Source organism: Coturnix japonica, chromosome 2 (assembly GCF_054131305.1).
Source record: "Coturnix japonica strain WE chromosome 2, WE-NBRP24, whole genome shotgun sequence".
NCBI classification, from domain to species: domain Eukaryota; kingdom Metazoa; phylum Chordata; class Aves; order Galliformes; family Phasianidae; genus Coturnix; species Coturnix japonica.
Window position 1 is genome coordinate 96,447,076 of NC_140664.1, and position 22,551 is coordinate 96,469,626.

Sequence of the window (22,551 nt, forward strand, 5' to 3'; positions counted from 1 at the left end):
TTTAACAGTAATTCTGCTGAACAAGATGAAAAGCAGTGCTGAATATTTTCCTATACTTCAGCTACAGATGGTTTTTGTCCATTCTCAGCTTTCACAATTTAGATGGTAAAAAGCTTTTAAAACTTAGATTGCCCATTAAACTCTGTGAACACAAACAATATATTGTCCAGTTATTCCTCTAAGACTATATTTTATTTAGGGACCAAAATTCCATCATTAGTTGCAGTGATTACTCCATTGTCTTCAGACACTGTTTTCCCCAAATTTACACAGCAGCCTTCTCATAGCCCTGTTAGATACACTGACAACACAGCCAAAATCACCTTACCAACTACTGCAAAGGTAACGATCCAGACCAACATGGTGCCAAACAGAAGCTGCATACCCTCAAACACAAATAAAACAAACGGATCTTTCCTACGCAGCCTATACCTTCCTATAATGCACAGAACAATATTTATGGTGCCCTCTACATTAAAAAGATATGTATTTAGTAGATCTGTATGGGAAAAGGCACTTTTTATTTTTAACCATGTAAGAAGTCTTCCTAGTTGCATTTTCAAAGTGTCTTTGGCTGAGACCCCCAAAGGGACCTGAATTAGACCATTAGGCTTAGTAGAAAATTGTGCTGCCTAACTTTTAGATAACTGCTTTGTATAAGAGAATGCATAGCCCTGAGTTGTTCAAACTCCTTCTGTGACACATGGGACCATCAGGAACCTCAAGAGAGGGGAACTGTAGTTGTCAGTGATCTGGAATAAAGCGTTAGGGACAGATGTGTCCTATCCCTCTCTGAAGTTAGCGCATTTAGCACTGCTAGTAGCTGGCTCCCTCCATCCATTCCAGTGTGTTTATGCAAGCCTTCTCTAAAGACTGTTTAATCAAAATTCTCAGCAGAGATTAGAGCTAACATCCCACACGAATGCCCAAGTAATTAAGACAGCCAGTCTCTCATTACATAAAAACTGACAGCTGTGAAAAAAAATAAATTTGAGAGCTCCTTCTGAAAACAACCTTGAGTTGGGGGGTAGGTGAAATTAAGAATTGTGCCACATTGTCCAAACAATGCAATGATCACCACCAGTATCGTTGTCTTGCAATACGGAAGATGGCTGATGCTGTGCTTTGTATGGATGCACTCAGAGAAGCCATATCATTTTGAGCCCTCCAGGAGCACTGAGAGAAGAAACAGCAGCTTTGCTAATCCCAGTAGGCTTTAAACATCAAATAGTCCTTAAACTGCTCAGCAGCCTCAAGACTTAGGTGCCCCCAAGCACAATGGGAAGGTTGATTTATGTAGCTGGGGAAGATTAATGCTTAAAGTTTAGGTACCAGGTGTAGTTAGCAGCTGAAATCAGCTACTGAGAGAGCCAAACATTTCAGGCTGCAAGATCTGAGCTGTTCAGCCTGGAGAAGAGAAGGCCCTGGGGTGAACTGAGAGCGGCCTTTAAGTATCTAAAGGGAGGCTGTAAGAAGAAAGGGGACAGAGTATTTAGCACAGTCTACTGTAATAGGACAAGGAGAAATGGTTTCAAACTAAAAGATTTAGATTGGATACTAGGAAGAAGATTTTTACAGTAAGGGTGGTGAGGCACTGGCACAGATTGCCCAGAGAGGTGGTGGTAGATCCGTCTCTGGAGACACTCAAGGTCAGGTTGGATGGGGCTGTGAGCAACCTGATGTATCTGTAGGTGTCTCTGTTCATTGCAGGGCAGTTGTACCAGATGACCTGTAAGAGTCTTTCCAGCTCAAATGATTATATGGTTCTATGATATAGAAAACTTGCCAGAAAGCTACAGAACTCTGGACCTGTCACTAACAATGTCCACATCCCATTCCTTAGCCAAACCATTTCAGGGAGCTTCAGACTTTTTTCAGTCAAAAAAAGAGACTAATTTCTGCAGATTGGCTGAGCCTCAGGAACAGAGAAGAACATGAAAAGGGCAGGTGGAGAGAAAGTGAAGCATCATGTTCTCTCTGGAAAGCTCTGTCTTAAAACGGCAATTTCGTCAGCTCAGTGAAGCTCTGCAAACACTCTTAAAAGGCAAGCAAGAAGCACATCTGTGATAACCACTGTCCTGGCAGCAGGCTGTGGAAACTCTCTGTTTTATCCATGTTTAAGTTTCAAAGATGAACTGTGAGTTTTAGAAAAGGAAAGCTCTGTTTCTGAGGCAAACACTTTACCCCAAATGCCAATAACGTTTAAAAAACAATGCTCTCAAATTTGTAGTCCTTCATTCAGAGGAAACCCATTTGCCACAAGAGCATCTCTCTCTTTCGTTATCATATAAATAAGTATCTTCCTTTCAGCTGGAAGATACTCAACCATTTTCCATGCTGTTTTCAATTATAAATGAGAAAGGGTCAGAATGTAACCCCCACAACACTGTTCAAATGATCTTTTTCCATTATAACTGATATTTTAAATTGCTTTATAAATGCCTTAGCTATAAATTCATGCCCATTATTTGTAATAAGTGCTGGCCTCATTTAGGCTTGCTGGCTATATTCCCAGAATAATGCTTTTGGAGGGGGGGGTGTTCATGTTGAAGAAATGGGGGAGAGCAAGGGATGATCCACAACCCTAAAATTCTCATTAATAATTATAATAGAAGTCAAATTACACCAAGAATGCACTATCCAGTAAATATAGTCACTATGGTTAGAGGCCCCTGGGTTAAAACTAAAATAGTTAATCATGGTCTCCTCTCTTTTTAAATATAGTATAGATGCACACATGCAGGTATGCTTTCTACTCCTTGAAGAGCTCAGACTAGTTGTCAGTTCAGGCACTGCCGAAGTGTGAATCTGCAACGCATCTAATCTGCTCTGCAGCAAAAGAGCAGGGAATGCAGAAGAGGAAACTGGTGATTTGTGGAAGTGTTTGGAAGAGATATGCTTGTCTGAGAAAAGACCTTGCCAGAGTTGGACTCCAGTGAAGTCAGGTCAACACAGATTACAGTTTGCCTCTGTAAAGCCTGTAGAGGAGGCTGTACATTCTCTGCTTCATTTGTGCATGGTGCCAGACTCAAAAACAGAGAAATGGTGTCTGCATCATTCCTCATTGAAAGCAGCACTTTAGTTATCTGAGGGGATCTGGAAAATGCATTGGTGGATTAGCTGCTTCTTTGGCACAAGACTACCCAGTTCAGAAAGCAGCTTCGCCACCTAGGTCCTACCAGGGAAACTCTGAGACCCCTCTAACCTGCATCCCTCAAGAGCAGGTGAGGATTTTGGTCCTACAAGAGGAAATGGGTAGAGCAGAAGAGGGGGAATCACAGAATATCCTGAATTGGAAGGACCCCATAGGGATCATCAAGTCCCACACCTGGCTCCACACAGAATCACCCAAAAATCAGACTATACATCTGAAAATGTTGTCTAAGTGTTTCTTGAACTCCAACAAGCTTGGTGCCATAACAAGACCTATGACAAGGAGCAAAAGGAAGGCAGCGGAAATGACTACATCCTATAGGAGCATTAGGAATACATGGAGAGGAGAAAGGTGGGAATGGGGCCCAGGAAGGATTCCTTAAGTATTACAAAGGCAAGTGCTGCTTCTGTTTTTAGGAAGGGCCACCTCTGCCTACATGTATTTGCAATCTGTCACACTCCATAAGCTGAGAGTAAATGCCTAATCTTCCAAAGCCTTTCAACCAGGACTGCTCATGAACATGTGGCATGGTAACATATGTGCTGTAGGCAAGAGAATTAAATAAGCTAGCAGAAAAGCTCAGCAATGGGAGGGCAAGGCTGGCAGTTCAGCATTCAGTCCAGGAATGAAGTGTCTGGTTAAGGAAGTAGGTGGCTGCAGCCTGCTAGTTTCTGTGTAAGTGCTAGGCACATGAGTCACAAATGATTGGGTTTGTTACTGTTGTTAGTTGAGGTAAAAAATGTAAACAAATCATCAAGGAAACATACAATAATTAATGTCTGATCATTATTATAGTTGGAGGAACATAAAGGCAAAACTGAGTTCATGCAGCAGACATAAATCTGTCAGTTCCTAACTCTGTTCTGCTTGACTTTGCAACCAGAAAATGGTCTTCTACTCCGGGCTGTATGCCTTTAACATTTTTCAAGTGTTTTGTTTTGTTTTGTTTTGTTTTCCCAACAGGTAAGAAGCAGGAGATAAGTTTTTACTGGGCAAATGTAATTAATCCCCAGCTGCCGTCATGAGAGGCCTTAACTTCTCTGGATTATCATGAGGGTTGCTGTTGTTTAAGATAGATTTTCACTGTGAATTGGCAGTAGATAAATGTGATGGTTTGGAAGAAAATGTAGTAAGTTCAATGGAAATGCAGGGGGTTGTGTTTTTGTTTGTTTGTTTGTTTGTTTTCTCTTATTTCCTGTCTTTCCTGTCAGCGTGTTCAGAAAAAGCTAGATAGCGCAGGCACCATTACTTGGGTCTTGGTGTTCATTCCTCAATCTGTCCTTCCTTTTTCTGATACTATCATCATCTCCTCTCTACCTTTCCACACAGGACATCGTACATGCTTACTGAGCTTTGCCTAGACCATAGGTTTGGCTATCTGTTTACGGTGCCTTGAGTTCTTTCATTGTTTTCCTTTGTTGCAAGATTCTCCCTGGGGAATACAGGGAGACAGAGAAACAGAACAATTTTTTGCAGTTGCTCATGTTGTAGAAAAGTTGAATTATATTTCAAGGAATGGAGAAGGCTTCCTTACCCTAAAGACTGTCCCCTGATGAATTTCAAAGGCATGAAAGTAGCAAAAGAAAAACTACCACAAGAATATTTTATGCTAGAAATCATTAGAGAATTGCACTTGAAAGGCCATTACCAACTCTTACTATTATTAAAGACACTGTAATTTCACTTTGAACAACTAGGGTGACCCTTTCTACATTGGATATTTGTCTTTCATGGGACACATCTTGGCACTTCTGCTTATTAATGTATGTGGTAATCATACAATGAATGACTAGATTGATAAGAGTATATTGAGAACAGCTGCTAACAGAAGCTAAATGAACCACTTATCATATCTTTACTGGAATGCTTGAAAATAAAGAGGAATGTCTGTGTCCAGAAATATCAACAAGTATAAAATAAAGATGTCCATAGCATTTAGAAAAAGTTGTTCCCAGTATTACTGCCAGTTCTTCCAAGTTTCGTATTTTTCTTGTGGAAGATAGAATCTGTTCTACTGAGCAAAAAAAATAAAAAGGTTTATTAGATGTCATTAAAAAGGTGTATGTGTACATCTCTAAGTTGTAATGCTACCTAAATTTATGAAGTTAGAAAGCACACCAGTCTTATAATTCTTATAATTACTGTATTTTTTCTTTTTTTTTTCTTACCATTTCAGTTATTTGGTTGTTTCTTAGCCTGGGAGACACGAAATGTCAGCATTCCTGCTTTGAACGATAGCAAATACATCGGAATGAGTGTATACAATGTCGGGATAATGTGCATTATTGGTGCTGCTGTTTCATTTCTTACTCGGGACCAACCCAACGTTCAGTTCTGCATTGTTGCTCTAGTCATAATTTTCTGCAGTACCATTACTCTCTGCCTCGTCTTTGTACCTAAGGTAAGTGAATTTGTTTAGCACAGATGCAGATTTTCTTTTGTTCCATTTTGTAATGGTGATTTCATATGCAAAAGTTTGTTGCCTTTTCAAGCTCAGGGAAAATTCTAAAAGCAAGCCTGTCAATATCTGGAACAGAACAAAGTTTCTTGAGAAACTTTCTTAGCATTCCTAATGCCTACATTTTACTGAATGTGTGAATGGTGACAAAAAGGTTGTTCTCTAGTTTCAGTGGAATAGGAACTTTTTGGAGTGGGAGACGTGTGGGCATTAAAGAGGGACAGGTCCAGTTGTCAGCTCTACCACGTGTCTCTTATATTGAAACCTGTAAGATACTCAAGTATGGTGGTAAAATAGGACTTATTAGTAGCTCTTCAGAAGAAAGAGAAAAAAACAACTGTATGTAAACTGCAGATGCTGACAATGAAGATGCTTTTAATAACTGATATATTATAGGTCTAAATAAGGCACGGACTGTGAAGCATATGCCTTCATTTCTTTTTGCTCTTTTGGACTCTGAGGATGAATGTATTGTATGTTGATGGAAGAAATGAGAAGATACTGAATCACAGGGGGCTGGCACTTTAATTCTTTTACTTGCAGAGTTAAGCTTTAGGCATGAGTGTTGATAGACCTTAAATGACAACAAAGTGATTTCTATGTAAGTTTACTTTAGCTAAACCACAAATTCTGGAGAATGCATTTGATACTTTGTGGTAAAATGTGCAATTGTGGTCGTTTTAAATGATTTGTACAAACCTAGCATAACACCCCAAGCCAGATGTATATATAGTTGGATGACTGGAACATTTGCAAAGCGAGATTTAAGATGTTTGTCTTACCTCTGGCATTTTTGCCTTTTCAATTAAGTCGTGGTAAAATGTTTGTGGCAGAATTGAACAAATTATAGTGAACGTGTTGGTGCTAACTGGCCTCCGAAGGGGAATTTACCTCAGTTGTTCCCTCTGAGGCAAAGGATAGGCAAAGAAAAACAAAAGAAGACAACTTCTGATCTGCAGCAAAGTAGAACGATTCGTTTTCCAGGTCTGACCAACCTGGATACTTTTACAAGTTCTGCAGTTCAATACTTAAAAATTATATACCTACAAATACATAGTCATATTCTTGTTCTGGATCTTACGAAAAATCACAACTTCATTCTAAATTGAGGAAAATTCCCAAACACAGCAAAGAAGAGTACTTTAAAATACTGCAAGATTTACGTTTGTAAGCTGTATGAAAATGCATATTAAAGCTCTGCTGCCAAAAATACCTCCACAAAATTTCAAAAGTCTCTTCAAAGAGAAAATATTATTAATGCTGTGACATGCTTTTCTGCCCCTTTGCTTTCATGCTCCTTTACCCATCCTTTTCTGCTGCTGCAGGATCTGAAATGATTTTCCTGTTTCCTCTCTTAACCCTTTCATCTGACCTTCTTTTAACCCCTAACTTCCATGCCATCATTTTTACTCCTGGTTCATTTTGCTTGAAATTGCAAACATGAACCATAGCCTCTGAGCATAATGTACTTATCCCATCCTATGTATTGCCAGGTTCTTATACGCTTAGCTGCTTTGCATTACAAATGAGCACTGGGCAAAGCACAGAAAAAAAGAGAACCTGAAGCAGGAGTTGGAATGTCCTTCCAACAGATGCGAGCGCTCTCACAGTTGGACAGTTTTTCTTCTTGCATTTGTATGTTGTGCCCTACATTTCTTCTTATCATGCTTTGCCACAGTTGCAGCAGGACTGCTGGCAAGCACTCTTCCCTGGAATGTGCTTCATCTTAGATTTCATGATGCACAGGCCCCACAGAATATTGTAACCAAGAACACTCAAGTTATTTACAGCTAGATAGGACTTCAATGTGAGACAGGCACCAAATCTCTCCTCTTAACAATTACGTAATCCATTAGTACAGTTTTGGTGACATAGGCAGATTGTTGGTGAAATGCTAAAGCCTGAGGCTTGTCAAGCGTAGAAGATACTTCAAACCTGGAAGCTTGCACTTCTTCATTTATTAAACCATTGTCAGACAGATGCAAACAGTAACGTGCTTTTGAGCCACTTGAGTACTTATATTTTTCTTCAATTCAAAGTATAAAACATTTCCTTAAGCAGTCTCAAGATCTTACAGTGCTAGAATTCAATTTTTCCCCCATAGCCCTTTTATGGATCCAAATAAGCAGCTGTTAAATTATGTAGGGAAACTAGAGAAAGAAACATTTTTCCATTACTTCTCCATTGTACTAATCCTATTTACATATACTGTGGCAATTACTGTGCTTCTCCAGGCCTACCTCATGCACTGCTGTTTTGTTAGCACAAGTGACTCTGAAAAATCTCATAGCAGAATTAGACCAGGGACAAATTCTTCACTGTTCTCTTCATTCGAAGATATGCTACATTACCTTCCATGGACTGAGGTGAAGGTAGGTGGCCAGTAGTTCCCTAGATCCTCATTTTCAACTTTCTTGAACATGTCTGTGACATTTCCTCTCTCTCAGTGCTCAGGAGCCTCTCCTGATCAGCATCAGCTTCCAAAGACAATTGAGAGTAGCCTTGCAGTGGCATCATCCAGCTCCCTCAGTTCTTGGGGATGCACTTCATCAGGCTGCATGAACTGATGTTCAATTGGCTTGGGGGTTCCAGAGGGATGGGATTCCTGAAAGCAATTATTACAAGCAAAGGCTAATGTGAAGTGGTCACTTAAGATCTGAACCTTCTGTGTGTCTTTAATGACTTAAAGAAATGCAGTTTATTGTCTTCAAACGTAACACATAATCTCCATGTACGGACTTGGTCTATAAACTCATGTCAGGGATGAACTGCTTCCATTTCACATCAGTTCTGTCTCTGTCAGAATTTAGGCCTTCATGCCACCACAACTGCAGAGTAGTCATGCTTGCAAAAACAAGGTGAACAAATTACGAGTCGTGGCTATTCCACAAAATATGGCTGTACAAGATTCCTTCTCCTTTTGACTTTTCAGACAACTCAGCAGCACTGGATTTATGAAATCATATCCATGTTCTCAAAGCAGGGAGCTCCTTCAGCTCTATCTGTGTACAAATACATATGTATGATGCTTGGCGAGTAATCATAAGTTCTGTATTCTTTAGAGTTCTCTGAAAATATCTTACCTCCTTGCTGAACTGCTAGTAGGTTCTCTCTTTGTATCAAGGTGATATTTTCACATTGTCACCAAATGTTAAATCTTCCTTATATTTTTTTAAATTAGATATGTTTAAGGTTAACATTTTTAATTTTAAGTGGCTTATTGAATTTATTTCCACAGGTTTGTTTTATCTTGGTCCCTAAAACCTAATTAAGTTTCTGTTATCTCCAGAATGCAATCTCCCTGTGGTTTTTCTGTTAATACTCCTACCTCGTGCTTCTCTGCTTGAATGTTACTTCTAACAGTAGGAAAGAAAGTTCATGCAAAGCTGTGTTTGGGGAGTGAAGGGCTTGGGTTTGTTGGCTTTTGTTTGTTTGTTTGTTTGTTTTTTCCTGAGGAAAGAATATATTCTTTGAAAGTATAAAGATGTCAATGAAGGATAAAGAGATTTTTGACAAAATACTGAAATATATCTTTAATTAAGTCCAGGCTAATATGTTTTATATGAGTTTTTCCAAGTTGGTGGATGAAAAACTTAACACGACCCAGCAGCACGCTCTTGCAGCTCAGAAAGCAAATGGTATCCTGGGTTCCACAAGAAGAGGGGTGGCCAGCAGGGTCAGGGAGGTGATTGTCCCTCTTTCCTCTGCCCTTGTGAGACCCCATCTGGATTACTGTGTCCAGGTCTGGAGACCCCAATACAGAGGGAGTCCAGAAAGATGATCAGAGGGCTGGAGCACCTCCCTTATGAAGACAGGTTGAGGGAGCTGGGGTTGTTCAGTCTGGAGAAAAGAAGGCTGCAGTGTGACCTAATTGCAACCTTCCAGTACCTAAAGGGAGCTTAAAAACAGGAGTCAACTCTTTGAAAGGGTGGATAACAGTAGGACAAGGGGAAATGGTTTTAAGTTGAAGGAGGGAAGATTTAGGTTGAATATCAGGGGGAAGTTCTTTACTATGAGAGTGGTGAGGTGCTGGCACAGGATGCCCAGAGTGATTGAGGATGCCCCACTCCTGGAGGTGTTCAAGGCCAGTTTGGATGGGGCCCTGGGCAACCTGGTCTAGTATTAAATGTGGAGGTTGGTAGCCCTGCCTGTGGCAGGGGATTGGAAATTCATGATCCTTGAGGTCCCTTCCAACCTGGGCCATTCTCTGATTCTGAGAATTTTTTTAACTCTTCCCTCTGCAAAATCATTATAATCCAACCTATTCTGTGAATTTATTCAGAAATTGCCTTAAGATCTGCTCACCTTCCAGTATTTTGTACTTGAAAGTCAGAAAGGAGCACCTTTGAATATTTGCAACACAAAAGAACTAGCTGCAAAAATAAAACCATCTACAGGATTTCTTAAGGCTTGTAAACCTTTCAGCTCATCACACTGAGGACAAATCCAGATGCAGCCACACAGAACAGACGATTTCAGTTCACTCAAAATCAAAAGAAAGAAGACTCAAAAACATCAACGTCAGTCACCAGCGTCAATCAGGCCAGCACATCTCGGCTAGAAGGTCTGCAGTCAGAGAACCACCGCTTGAGAATGAAAATTACAGAGGTATTGCTTATTTGATGCATATTGCCTATGCTATTTCTTTGCAGCTTTTTTGTGATCTGCTTAAATGTTGTCTACTTGTTATAGGAAAAAAATTTTTTAAGTTGTCTTTGCCCGTTAGCAAAATACTGAAATAATAGGAAACATTATTTGTATGAATAGCTAATTATTACATTCAATACTTAGCAGATGTGATAAATTAAGTTATGCCTTAGCAAATTAAAATGAAACTTCCTGTAGTCCTTTATGACAGGTGCCTCATATGGACACGCTGTACAAAATACAGCCGTAGCAGTAGAAGGACAATCTTTACATGCCAATGTAAAAGAGACCTGCAGCCCCAAGGGCACAAAAGGTCTTTGTTTCTATTTATGATCAAGTTCAGAGACTGCCATTGCTGGCAGTCTAAGAGTTCACATATGAAATACATGAATCCCCTTTAAGCTATGAAATGGGTATTCTTTATTATGTCCCCCCTTGCTCAGGAGACTTCAAACAGTGTCAAATTAGCACTGAAGCCTGTCCATTCTGTGTAACAAGATATCCATAGTTTCTCTAACTATTATTAAAAATATATTTTCTTTTTGCCTGTATTTTGAAGTATTCTTATACCTTGAAGAAAAGGTATCCTATTTCAACCATAACTTCTTTATCCATATCTTAAGGACAATTGCCTAGGTAACAAAAAGATGTTTACTCAAGCTATCAAAGACTTCAAAAGCAAAAGCTGTCCCTGTTTGAAAAAATGTAGTTCTTCAGTTTGGTTAGGTGCCTTTCATGTGACAACCTTGCAATATTGGATGAAGGCCCTGCTGGTTACTGGCTATCTTAGAATCTATATCCTGCTGTAGCTTTTTAACAAAGCCTCCTAACTCACAAAATGCCACCTGTACCTTGTAAGGCTTATGACAGTGATCACAGGTAAGGCTGGTGAGGGTAATTGAGCTGCATTAATGTAAACAGGGCCCTAATACCCTTGTTAGACTTTACTTAAATAGATTAAATTAAATACTTAAACACTGTAGGTCCAAATAGGAATTTCATTGTTACAGCAGCATGAAACATTTCTTACCATAGCCAGTAGCTACATCTCTGGATTATTTACCTTGAGTTGCTACAGCCAAGTTCTATAAGGAAGCAGTGTAAATTTAAATCCAACACTTCTAAAGCTTATTTAAGCCGGTAGTAAGATGGACACTGCATCCTGGACAACTGTTCACAGAGAGCTTCCCAAACCCTAATTTATTTGGCTCATTGAAGTAGTTACAGTGCTGCATGCCCATTGTATGAATAAATAATAATCAGTTTAGAGGTTTTCAGACTGGGCATTCCAATACTCATTTCTTCTGCAGTACACCTGGAATTACTTAAACCATCAGCTATGGAAGCATGCTTATCTTGTATGCCCTTTGTGCTTTGACAGTGCTACCTGTAGGCAGATTTTTAGAGATAGTGTTGTAATGCTATAGGAAAGCTGTATTTGGTACTATGTGCTCATTGCATGACCACCTGCTCCTAGTCTAATTATAGAAGGCTGTGCAGTTACTGCAGATACCTGAAACAATGGTCCTTGGCAATTCATACTCTTTCTGTTTTGCAGCTGGACAAAGACCTAGAAGAGGTCACAATGCAGCTTCAGGACACACCTGAGAAAACAACATACATTAAGCAGAACCACTATCAGGATCTCAATGACATTCTCAGTATACGGAACTTTACAGACAGCAAAGGTGAGAGTGAAATCTATTAGCAGCTTAACCCAGAAAGGTTTTGAATACCAGAATGCCTATCTTGTTGGATTGGTTCCAGAGCGCTCATATCTTAGGAAGATACACTTCAAATGTTTTGGTTGTGTAATGAAAAGCATGCAGAGTCACACAATAAGTTGTATGATACTCACTGAGTAGATATTTTTCTGTACTTATCTCTTCTACTGTATGCCTTAAGTGTATAATACACAAGGTAAAGTAGCACACTTTAAAAAACAAACTTGTGTTCAGAAGTCAAGTTTTCTGTATGTCATGACAATACTTCAGATGTTTAAGAGTTAATTGTGCCAGCTATCAACAGCAGGAAGCCCGATTTAATATGTGCTTATCTGAATAGATGATCAAATCTTGCTTTTGGACATTGCTATAAAGTACATTGAAGAGAAGCATGTAAATATTTCAGTGCTGATTTGGACTCTAAATGTAGAATTGAAGGCACTCGTGTATGAAAATTCTTCCCTAGGAACTGATAAAAAAAGGATTTCATGACAACTGAAATATTCCTAAGTTGTTTCTACCATGTCTGCTGCATAGGTCCCCAAAGAAATATATGTGAAAGAATTACTTCCATTAAAGCTATTTCACTTTTGGGAAGCAATAAGATCTGGTGTATAGTGCAATAAAGTGGAAGCCAGGACACCCAGTTTCCATTTCTGACTGTAGAATTGATCTACTTTGTGAATTTTGGCAAATGACTTTGTACAGCTGAATATTATTATATTAGATGAAGAAACTAATTGCCCTGCGTAGGGAAGTTGTGCAGTTGCAAAGCTGTGCTCAGGTGTCCTATTGGTGAAGTGAGACTAAAGCTACTCGTGTAAATGTAGATGTTGAAGAAGTATTTTAAAACAACAGCAACACTTCATACATGTCTTTGAAGTATATTGAAAGCGTAGTTGGAAAAGGTTACGTTCTCATGAGGTTCTTAGTTTTAGCCTGGGTGTATATTTGGTTGTGTAACTTTTCTGGGGGTGGGGCAGGGAGAGGGAAATTAATAAATACATAAAGGAAGAGTTTTTCAGAGTTCCCAATGTCCTATTTAAAATTAAAAAACAGAAGGGGGGAAAGGAAGACAAGGAGGAAAAGGGAAACGTAAATAGCTGCTGGAGGCGTGTGATTATTGGGCTGAGATCAGCAACAAGAACTAACATCAGCGAGTGGGATGAGGCAGTTTTACCGAGTGTTCAAAAGGAGCACATAGAATGTTCCACTCATGTCAGATGCTCCAGGAAAAAAAAAAAAAAAAAAAAAAAAGATAAATCATGAATAATATTTCAAGTGGAAAAGATACATTGCATCATGCCAACTGGCCATCTAAGTTTGGGTATGGGAGACAAAAATGATTCTCAAGAGATATGTTGGATATAAATTTAGGACTGTATGCTTCCCACAGCAGGTTGCACTCCATTAGCAGTAGGATGCTGGCAAAGAAATCAAGAAGAAAATATAACCTTTATGCACTTACTTGTGACTATATATCTACAGAAAACAATGATGTTTACTGCTGCTTTAAGTACTAGCATCCAAGATTGTCTGCATTCCCAAGTTGACCCCTGTTTGTTACCTTAACTTCTTCTTTTCTACTTCTGGAAACATTTTTAAGAATGCCTTTATGTAATGAGTCTTCATGTACTTAGTAGCTTGGAATTACATTCAATTGGGATTTACAGGGTAGATATTCTCCTGCAGACTGTAGTTGCTGGACATAGTTTTCTGAATACTATGTATTAATAATATATGAATTTACTGCATAAAGCTCAAGGAAGAGAAGGGAAAGAAAGATGATTTTCGTTGCTCATGTTTGTATTGAGCATGTTAGAGCATTGATGTGGGGGGATGAGGACAACCTGGATCTCAGTTTCCGGCAGTTTCCAAAGTTTAGTCTCACATTTGAGGGCAAATGCCACAAATATGAGCATTACACAGTACTCTGATATTCAAACCTCCAACCTTTGAGTTGCCACATTGAATAAATCATGATAGGCTCTTTTTCCCCTCAATTCCTGTGTCTTCTGCTTTTTGGTTTCTCTCTTTGCCATTTTTCCCTTCCCTTGTTACATCTGAGTCTTCTTTCTCTGTATTTCTCACTGCATCGTATCTCAACATATATGCTTAATTTAAATTTGCTATTGCAATCAAAATAATAAACCTTTGGAGTATTCATGCCGCTGAGTCACTGCTGCTTCTGTGCAGATGCATACAGACATCACTTAAATGTTACTTAAAGAAATTCTAGTCCTTATTGCTATGGGAAAGCTAACTCTGTCTGACATAACTATGTTTTCTGTAGCCATGCATTTCATATTGCTTTCTGTAAATGAAAGTGCGGGACCTTGAAATTACACATCCCTGATGGTACTTTGCCAAGCTTCAAAAGATGTTAATATTTTATTATCATGACCTAGAAGGGGCCACATGTGTCGCTTCCATCTGCATAGTTTTCATCTGGGAAAGACCATCCAATGTGGCTTTAAAGGTAATGACAAGGTTCTTGCCTAGCTTGGACCTCGTAAAAAGTGTGAGCTGAGAAAGAGGTAGTAATGCAGTAAAGAGAGATGCTAAAGGTAACAGCTGACTTCTTAGAGCTAAAGATTGTAGCATATCATGTCTAGTGGATACGACTGAATCCTGTGTCAATCCTTGAAAAACTCCTTGCTGTTCTGAAAAAGTTCACACAGAGCATTCAATGCAGCATACCCCGATTGCTATTGTTTACACAAACCCACTTCAGAGGACAAATAATAATGTAGGATTTATGCAGTGCATCTCTAACAAGTCCTAATGAAACTTTAATGTCATAGCACACTTCAGTAGATTTCTGAACTGTAAAAATTGCCCAGAATCAAAATTTCCAGCCTACAGCTGAGTGCCAACAGAGGTTATCTGATTCTTCCCATCCCTTCCCACTCCTGCTAATTACCTCAAATACGGATTTAGGATCCTAACTCTACATGGCTTAAACCAGAGCATGCAGACCCAGATGTGCACTCCTGTAACTGCCTGAGCTCAGGCAAAGCTTCATAACTTTGGGGGCCCTCATTAGCTGTTGCTAGTAACAGCTCCTAGTGTAGCTCACTCTTTGCTGGCATGGGAACTCCTTCTTTACAGCACATTTTGATTCAATAGTTCTCATTTAAGAAGAGAGATTATCTAGGATGCTCATCTCTTATTCACAAATCCATTAAGTTCCCAAGATATCTATAGCAACTGGCCATATAAGAAAAGCAATTAAGAAAATGTGGATTGCAGTTTATGGTTTGATCACTTTTTATTTTGTTCTGTTTTCTTTTTTAATGCAGGCTTTTATCTTTGGCTGTATTAGCTTTGTGCAGTCAGGCAATTCTCAGCATGCTCCACGGAATGTGACCTCAGATGGCTTCCCCAGTTGCATATAAATTGTTTGTGTGGGGCATTCCCTGAACTTCAACAGGACCTGAGGGAACAGCGTGGAGCTGCGTCAGGGGAGGGTCAGATTGGGCATTAGGGATAGGTTCTTCATGAGAGAGCGGTGGGCATGGAACAGGATCCCCAGGGCAATGGGCATGGCCCCAGGCTGCCAGTGTTTGAGCATCATAAGTAAGGAATGCCCTAGGAAGGCTGAAGTTATTTCTACCATGAGAGCTATGCACAGATAAAATTTACTGAGGTTTTCACCACTCTCCCAAGAAGTTGCCATAAGCTAGAACACTGAGGCTTTTACCATGGCTCCCTGGATGTGATACCATAATTAGCATATTCCAGACACCATAAGAAAGAATATTCCAGGATTTATGCCTGGAGCCTTCTCAGAGCCAGAGCAACTTGGGCTGTGTTTCCCGGGGTTTTCCGTACTGATGCTTCAGCACAGGGTATCAGCCACCATGTTTCCAGAGCCCCTGTGTGCCGTAACAGGGAGCTCAACCATGTGATTTTAAGAATAGCTTTTCACAACACTTAACAGCAGGTGTTGTCAGTGAATTAATGGAAGAAATCACTGTAAGAGGTTCCTTTTTAGCTTTTCTACCCATTTTTATCAGTTTCTGAACTTCTTCCTTTCTCTTCTCCAAGGGACAAATTCTGTTCTCTGATAGCTATAAGTAAGTGGAAAGTGCATGCACATCAGGATTAAATTTGATTCTGTAAGAAAAATGCCGTGGTAAGATACTGTGTGGTTTTTTGGGTTGGCTAATTTTGTTACCCTTAGAATCCTACAGTCGTATTCTATTTGACTTCCATCTGACATTTCCTTAAATGAAATTATTTCTACATGAATGATTCATATACAGTGAGAGTTTCTCATAAAGTCAAACTGATAAAATATCCTCCAGTCAAATCTCCATTTACTGCAACTTTTGCCAGTGTTTTAGAGCAGTGTATTACAAAAATTAATGAATGACAACCCTACTATGGGAAGTACAGAAGGAAGCAAAGTGCAGACATGCAGTAAACCCCACTTGTGCAAGTTCTCTCGCTGCAGGCACCCCAGCTTGCTCAGAAAGTCTTTTCTGTTTGGAGACGGAGAAGGTTTTTACTCATTGCTGTAAATGGACTGGGAGCATTCATTGGCATGTCAGCTATGCCTACATACTGTCAATTGTAACCTCACTGGTGTTTCTTAGTGTTAGTTTCTCCCCAAGTAAAAGTAGCTCAAAAAAACCAGTTTTCAAAGGAGCGTTGCTAGCAAATGCAAAGCAAAACAGAGTTCATCTGTGGCAGAGGGAAAAACATTACTTCTGTGAAGCTGATTTTATTCAAGCGTTAAGCTTGAGATTAAAAACACAGATTCAAAGGAAGGCTTTTCAAACACTGATGCACAAGGCTTTGAGGAATGTGTTCTTTTAAAGAAAAGATGTAGTTCTTTATTTCCTTATGTAGAGTCTGAGATACCAGTTTCCATGAAGCCTAGCGAATGAATTTCAATCCCGAAGTAAGGGGTTGTTTCTATTTCTATGGGGAGGCCAATCTGCCAGATGTTCAGTTCCTGCTTTTCCTTGCACAGAAATGAATGTGTAGTAAAGGGAGTTTCTTCTGATTCACAGCAGTAAAAATCAGAAAAGAATCCTATTGGCTGTCTATTAAAAAAAAATTCCTAACATAACTATGAGAAGTGATGACTTAGACTTCCTGAACGCTTGAGAGCATTGTTAAGGAGAATCTTTTTGGGCGTACCCAGCAGATGGTGTGAGCATTTTGATTTGTCTTTTGGTTTTACTTTCTTTCCATCCTGTTTGTGTAAAAAGCAGAAAGTGACTGGTCTAGTTTCCCAATAACAGGAGCATGGAAAAAAATGCAGTAGATTTTAAAAGTCTGCCTTTAGCGTTATAGTTTTCAGTATTCTTTAGTAAATTGACTAAGTTATCTCTGCCAGACCTCGTGAGTCATTGTTAAACCCCGTTTACATCTTTGTGGAGCATAAAATGTGTTTCCTAGCCAAGATGAAACAGTGGTGGAACTGAAAAATGTGGGGTGAGCTGCAGTCCTGACAACAAGTTGTAAGACAATGGCGTACTGCTGCTAAAAGTATAATAATGAAGGTGTTCTATAAAACTGCACTGTACAAATGCCAACCAAAAAATCTCTTAGGTAAAGAACCAGAGTTTCCAAAATGCCAGAAGAAATGCCAGTGATCCCTTTGTTAGGCCTCTCCACAGCAGCAATGCTGTGCTCCTGCAGCTCAGAGCTTGGCAGTTGGAAGTCATTTTTCTGCTGGAGGAGGGCAAAAGTCCCAAGTTAAAGCCTCCTGACAACCGGGTAGAAGGTTTTGTTTTCTAATGAACCAATCATAGAGTAATGTGTGAAGCACTTGAGATCTATTTGTCTTTTTTCCCCTATTGTTTTTTGAATGGAAAGTACTAGGGCATCACTTATTCAGACTTCTGAGTTCCTGTTTGAGGTCTAAGAAGGTGAAAATTACTTAGAAACTGCTTCTGGCTAATGTAAATTCAATTTTGAAAGCATTTAGATCATCTGGGTGCAACTTACTCAGTAGCATCTGCAATGGCAGACAGTACTCTGAGAATGAAGGGCATTTTTCAAGTGGCATGCTTAATGAACAGTGGAAGAAAAGATGGGAAGCACTAACAGCAGTGCTAAACTTCAGAGAAATCAGGAGAACCAAATATTTGCCATTACCTTTAATTCATTTTCTTTCAGTTGTTCATCTATACAAAATCAGTTTCTTCCATCCTTAAGTTGTTTAAGTGCATGTGGTGATAGATAGCGGGTTTTCTTTCAGCTCCAGCTCCTGGAGTGAGAATCTTGATCTTCATTATTGACATGAAAGGCAAATGGGAAAAATAAATAAATAAAGATTTTAGTTTCCATAGCTGCATAATAAAAATCTAACAGCTCCTTTTCCAAATAGCTCAAAGCTCTAGACAACAAATAAGAATTACACAACTGTTTTGTATTTTGAAAGGAGAAATAAGGAATAGAGAAAAAAGAAAAAAAAAAAAGTCTTAATATTGTGGCAGTCTGTGTATTCTACCTGTATTCTTTAACACAGAATATTAAAACTTGTGTATGTATGGAAATACACACAGTGTATGAAAGGAGAGTCATCTACAAGAGTGTTAGGAAAGGGTTTATTAAGAATAATACACAGCATGGTATATAGGCAGTTAGTGTAAAGGATGAGTAGGCATAGAATATGTAATTTCTGCTCTACTTTAAACTAGAATCCCCACCTTTTTAACAGGGACCACCCCCATCCCTTTCTTTCCCCCCTTCTCCCCCCTTTTCTCTCCCCCCACCCCCTCTCACATAGCACAACTGAAAGCATAATAAATCCCTCCAGGGCATACAACACAGATCAATCCCTGAAGTTATGTACTTCCAAAGCCTGACACTTGTATATCCCAGTCATTTGGTGAAGGGTTGCACCTTCAGTGGCTTTGCAAATTATTTATCTTGGCCAAAAGGCTTGGGGCCCTGGAACAGTTAAATAATAGGCCTTTTCCACCCCTAATTGCAGGGATTATTTGAATTTTAACTTTGGTGTTTGTCATCAAGTCAGCATTTTTCATTGTCAGCTTGGATCAACTCAGCGTCGGACGTTGTTTTTAATCATGGAAATAAGAGGTTTTTTCTAGTTGTCTGTTTATAGACATCACAAGGCTCTTATGCAAATGTCAAGCTCAATATACATAGAAATGTGATATATGGAAAACAAAAACTGAGCTCTTGTGACAGCAAGTGCCACACCAGCAAACTTCAGGCTGTCCTGAGATGATAGGTTTCACTTCTTCTTATCTTAGCCGCTGTCAGATTTGAATCCTTGTTGTCCTCCCTTCACATCACTGAATCCTGTCACATCTCCTCTTAAAGCACCTCCCTTCTTGCTACACACAAATCCCTTAGCTCTTTCCCTGACATTTTGTTGACTTAACCGAAGCAGCTTTGTGTGCCCTGGTTGTCTCCTGTCTCAACCAGCACCTTGCCTTCCATGCAACATAAGTGAAGAATCGTTGCTTTTCTGAGCTGTAGCAGTCCTCAGTCTGTACATTGGTGGAGTAATGGAATCTGAATTTTATCATAGAATTATTTTAGTTGGAAGAGACCCTTAAAGGCCACCTAATCCTCTGCAATGAATAGGGACACCTCCAGCTACATAAGGTTGCTCAGAGCCCCATCCAGCCTGATCTTGAGTGTCTCCAGGGATGGGGCTTCCACTTCCTCTCAGTGCATCCTATCCCAGTGTTTCCTAGGACACGATGCCCAGAGAGGTGGTGGGTGTCCTGATACCTGGGGCTTCTTGGTGTTAGTAGAGCAGAAATTCAGCTTAAGCCTTCAGTATGGACTGGGCTTTCCATACTGTTGTTGCTGTTTTCCAGATATTTTCCTACTTTTCCCTCTCATGCCCATTTTTGCATTCAGATCCTCTAGGGTCCTTTTCTAGTGTCTACCTCTGAGTCCTCCTCCATGCTGCCTTAAGGCCTGCAGCAACCACTGCTTCTATGCGTGTAGCAAACAACTGCCTGTGATGGATTTGGAGCAGCTCTGTAATTATTTATGAAAACTCTGCACTGTCCTCATTACTCAGATGTTTTTCTTGTGACTTTCCTTGGCTTAACACCGCAGGAAGCATTGGAAAATCAGGCAGGAACAGAAGGGATCTCCAGTTAAGACAGCCTTTTTAAAATGGCTGTGTTCTTCTCCTCTTGCAGAGGGATGGTATATGCCACAGACCTCAGCACAGCTAGCCTCGGCCTCCTGGGACTCCCATGGGAATTAAGTGATGCTACCTGCAGGGAAAATGATGATCTTCTGTTACCACTCTGCAGTAAAAAAGGACTGCAGAAGAAAGCTTAATGAAATCATTAGCTGTCCTTCCTGCAGACAACCTATGGGCCAGTGCAGCTGATATGAATGATTTTTCTGTGCTAAATCATAGCAGATAGCAGAAAGTTGAATGAGCACACTTAATTGCTTATGTGATATCAAGCTTACCAGGGTTTCATAAATCAATGAAATTACAGTTTTTCTGGGTAAATATTTAAAGAGTGTTTTTTAATATAGAAAGGTAACAGTGTTTGAATGAAAGATAGTATGATGATGCAGCTGTTGTATTTTTTTCACAGTATAAACTAGGGGAAGGAGCGTGATAGGGCTATACAGAGGCAAGGAACAATATTTAATAGAGAAAGTTGGGGGGGGGGGGGGAGGTAGAAAGCAAAGAACAGAAGAGAATTTTTTCACTTGTCTGTTTCTTCATGATAGTTCCCATGAAGGGCACATTTCCAAAGTTAAGAGCATCAAAGAATCACATGAAAACCTGAGAACATATTGCAATATAGGCAGAATGAGTTTATTTTGTGGCAGAATGTACATCTGGGATACTTTATAATGAAGCAATTTTACAAAGGTCACTTGGTCACAGTAAAATAAAATTGAATGTGTTGTCCATCTAGATGGAGAGAAAGCAATCTTGAAAAATCATCTTGATCAAAATCCACCAGCACAATGGGGCACATCAGACCCTTCCAGAACAAGCAAAGATCCTATAGAAGACATCAACTCTCCAGATCAGTAAGTATCAAGCCATTATGTATTGGTGGAGAAAGGGGCACTCTGCATGCTCTCATGTATACGTGTGCTTGTGTACTCACACTTTTTGAAGTTTTTGAAACATAAATTTCATCATGGACATCACCCACTCTGCAGATAAAATATTAAGGCGACTATATTGTATCAAAAGCTGTGTCTCTCCTTCAAGTGTTTTTATGGGAACACCTTCACTGAAAACATTTCCAGCCAGCCCCACCTACAGGCCCAGCTGAAACATCAGCATAGGAGGTGTAAATGGCAACCTCCTGAAGAACCAGCAGGCAGAATTGTTGTCCTGTGATGCCCCCTTGCCTCCAGCTCACCATCTCCACCAAAATCAGATGTTAGAGTCACTAGGTCCTTCAGTGCACCAAACCAATCTAATGTACATTTTTCTCATGTTGGAAACACTCGTAGTGCAAGGTCTAACCACCAGCATACAGGACAGATGAGGATGAATATGGGTACACACCCACTTTATGACCATTGTCAGTAGTGCACGTCTTTCCATAGTGGAGCCATAGTGGTTCATGGTGTGCATGGTCTTTTGTTTGTTGTTCTGGTCTTAAGCTAACTGAGAAATAAAAGCAGTCTTTGAGCTTTTCAGTGTTACCATAGCAGCTGAAGCTGAGTGGGGCATGGAAAGCTTTTCATTAGAAACAATGGTGTGTCTGGAATCAGAGTATGGTGCAAAGCACCAGTTGGAGTCATAGAGGAGAGAAAGTCCTGTGGTGTCAGCTTTACTTTCCAGAAACCTGTATAATAAATTCATATACTACCCTTTGCTTCAAAAGAGAGAGGGAGGTGATTGTCCCCCTTTACCCTGCCCTCACGAGGCCCCATCTGAAGAACTGTGTCCAGGCCTGGGGCCTCCAACGCAGGAAGACTGTGGAGCTGTTGGAGTGGGTACAGAGAAAGGCATTGAAGATGATCAGAGGACTGGAGCACCTCTCCTTATATAGAGAGTTGGGCTCTTTTAGACTGAATAGAACGCTCCAGGGAGACCTCACTGTAACTATCCAGTACTTGAAGGGAGCCTTATAAGCAGGAAGTGGACAGTCTGATGGCGATAGGATAAGGTGGAATGGTTTAAACTAGAAGAAGGGCAACTTATGTTAGATATTAGGAATAAATTCTTTACTCAAAGGGCAGTGAAGCACTAGCACAGGCTGCCCAGAGAAGCTGTGGGTACCCCAGCCCTGGACAGACTGGATGGGGCCCTGGGAAGCCTGAGCTGGTGGTGGACAGTCCTGCTCATGGCAGGGGGCTGGAGCTCAGTAATCTTTAGGGTCTCTTCCAATCCAACACATTCTGTGATTCTATGATTCCATGATATGATTTTATATGATTCTCTAACATCTCAACAAGTCTTGCTGCAGGACAGAAATGAGGGAAGCACCATGCTTGTTTGGACCTAGAATAAGCTTTTTCCCTAAGGTATCCTAGTTACACTGGCAGCACATTATTGGAGCTGAGATCTGTCAGACTCCTGTTTGGTACCTGGGCAACTTAAAAGCTTGTTAAACAGAATAAATTAAAGA

The 22,551-nt window shown here is 40.0% G+C and overlaps 1 protein-coding gene across 2 annotated transcripts in view; it reads left to right on the top strand.

Annotated features, from left to right (window-relative positions):
* GABBR2 (gamma-aminobutyric acid type B receptor subunit 2) overlaps positions 1-22,551 on the top strand; it is a 438,554-nt gene that overhangs the window by 407,798 nt on the left and 8,205 nt on the right. For both annotated transcript variants that reach the window (XM_015854241.3, XM_085538106.1), the window contains 4 exons: positions 5,331-5,555; positions 10,038-10,220; positions 11,818-11,947; positions 20,875-20,992. In XM_015854241.3, the coding sequence (XP_015709727.1) occupies positions 5,331-5,555; positions 10,038-10,220; positions 11,818-11,947; positions 20,875-20,992 (656 nt within the window). The remainder of the gene's footprint in view (positions 1-5,330; positions 5,556-10,037; positions 10,221-11,817; positions 11,948-20,874; positions 20,993-22,551) is intronic.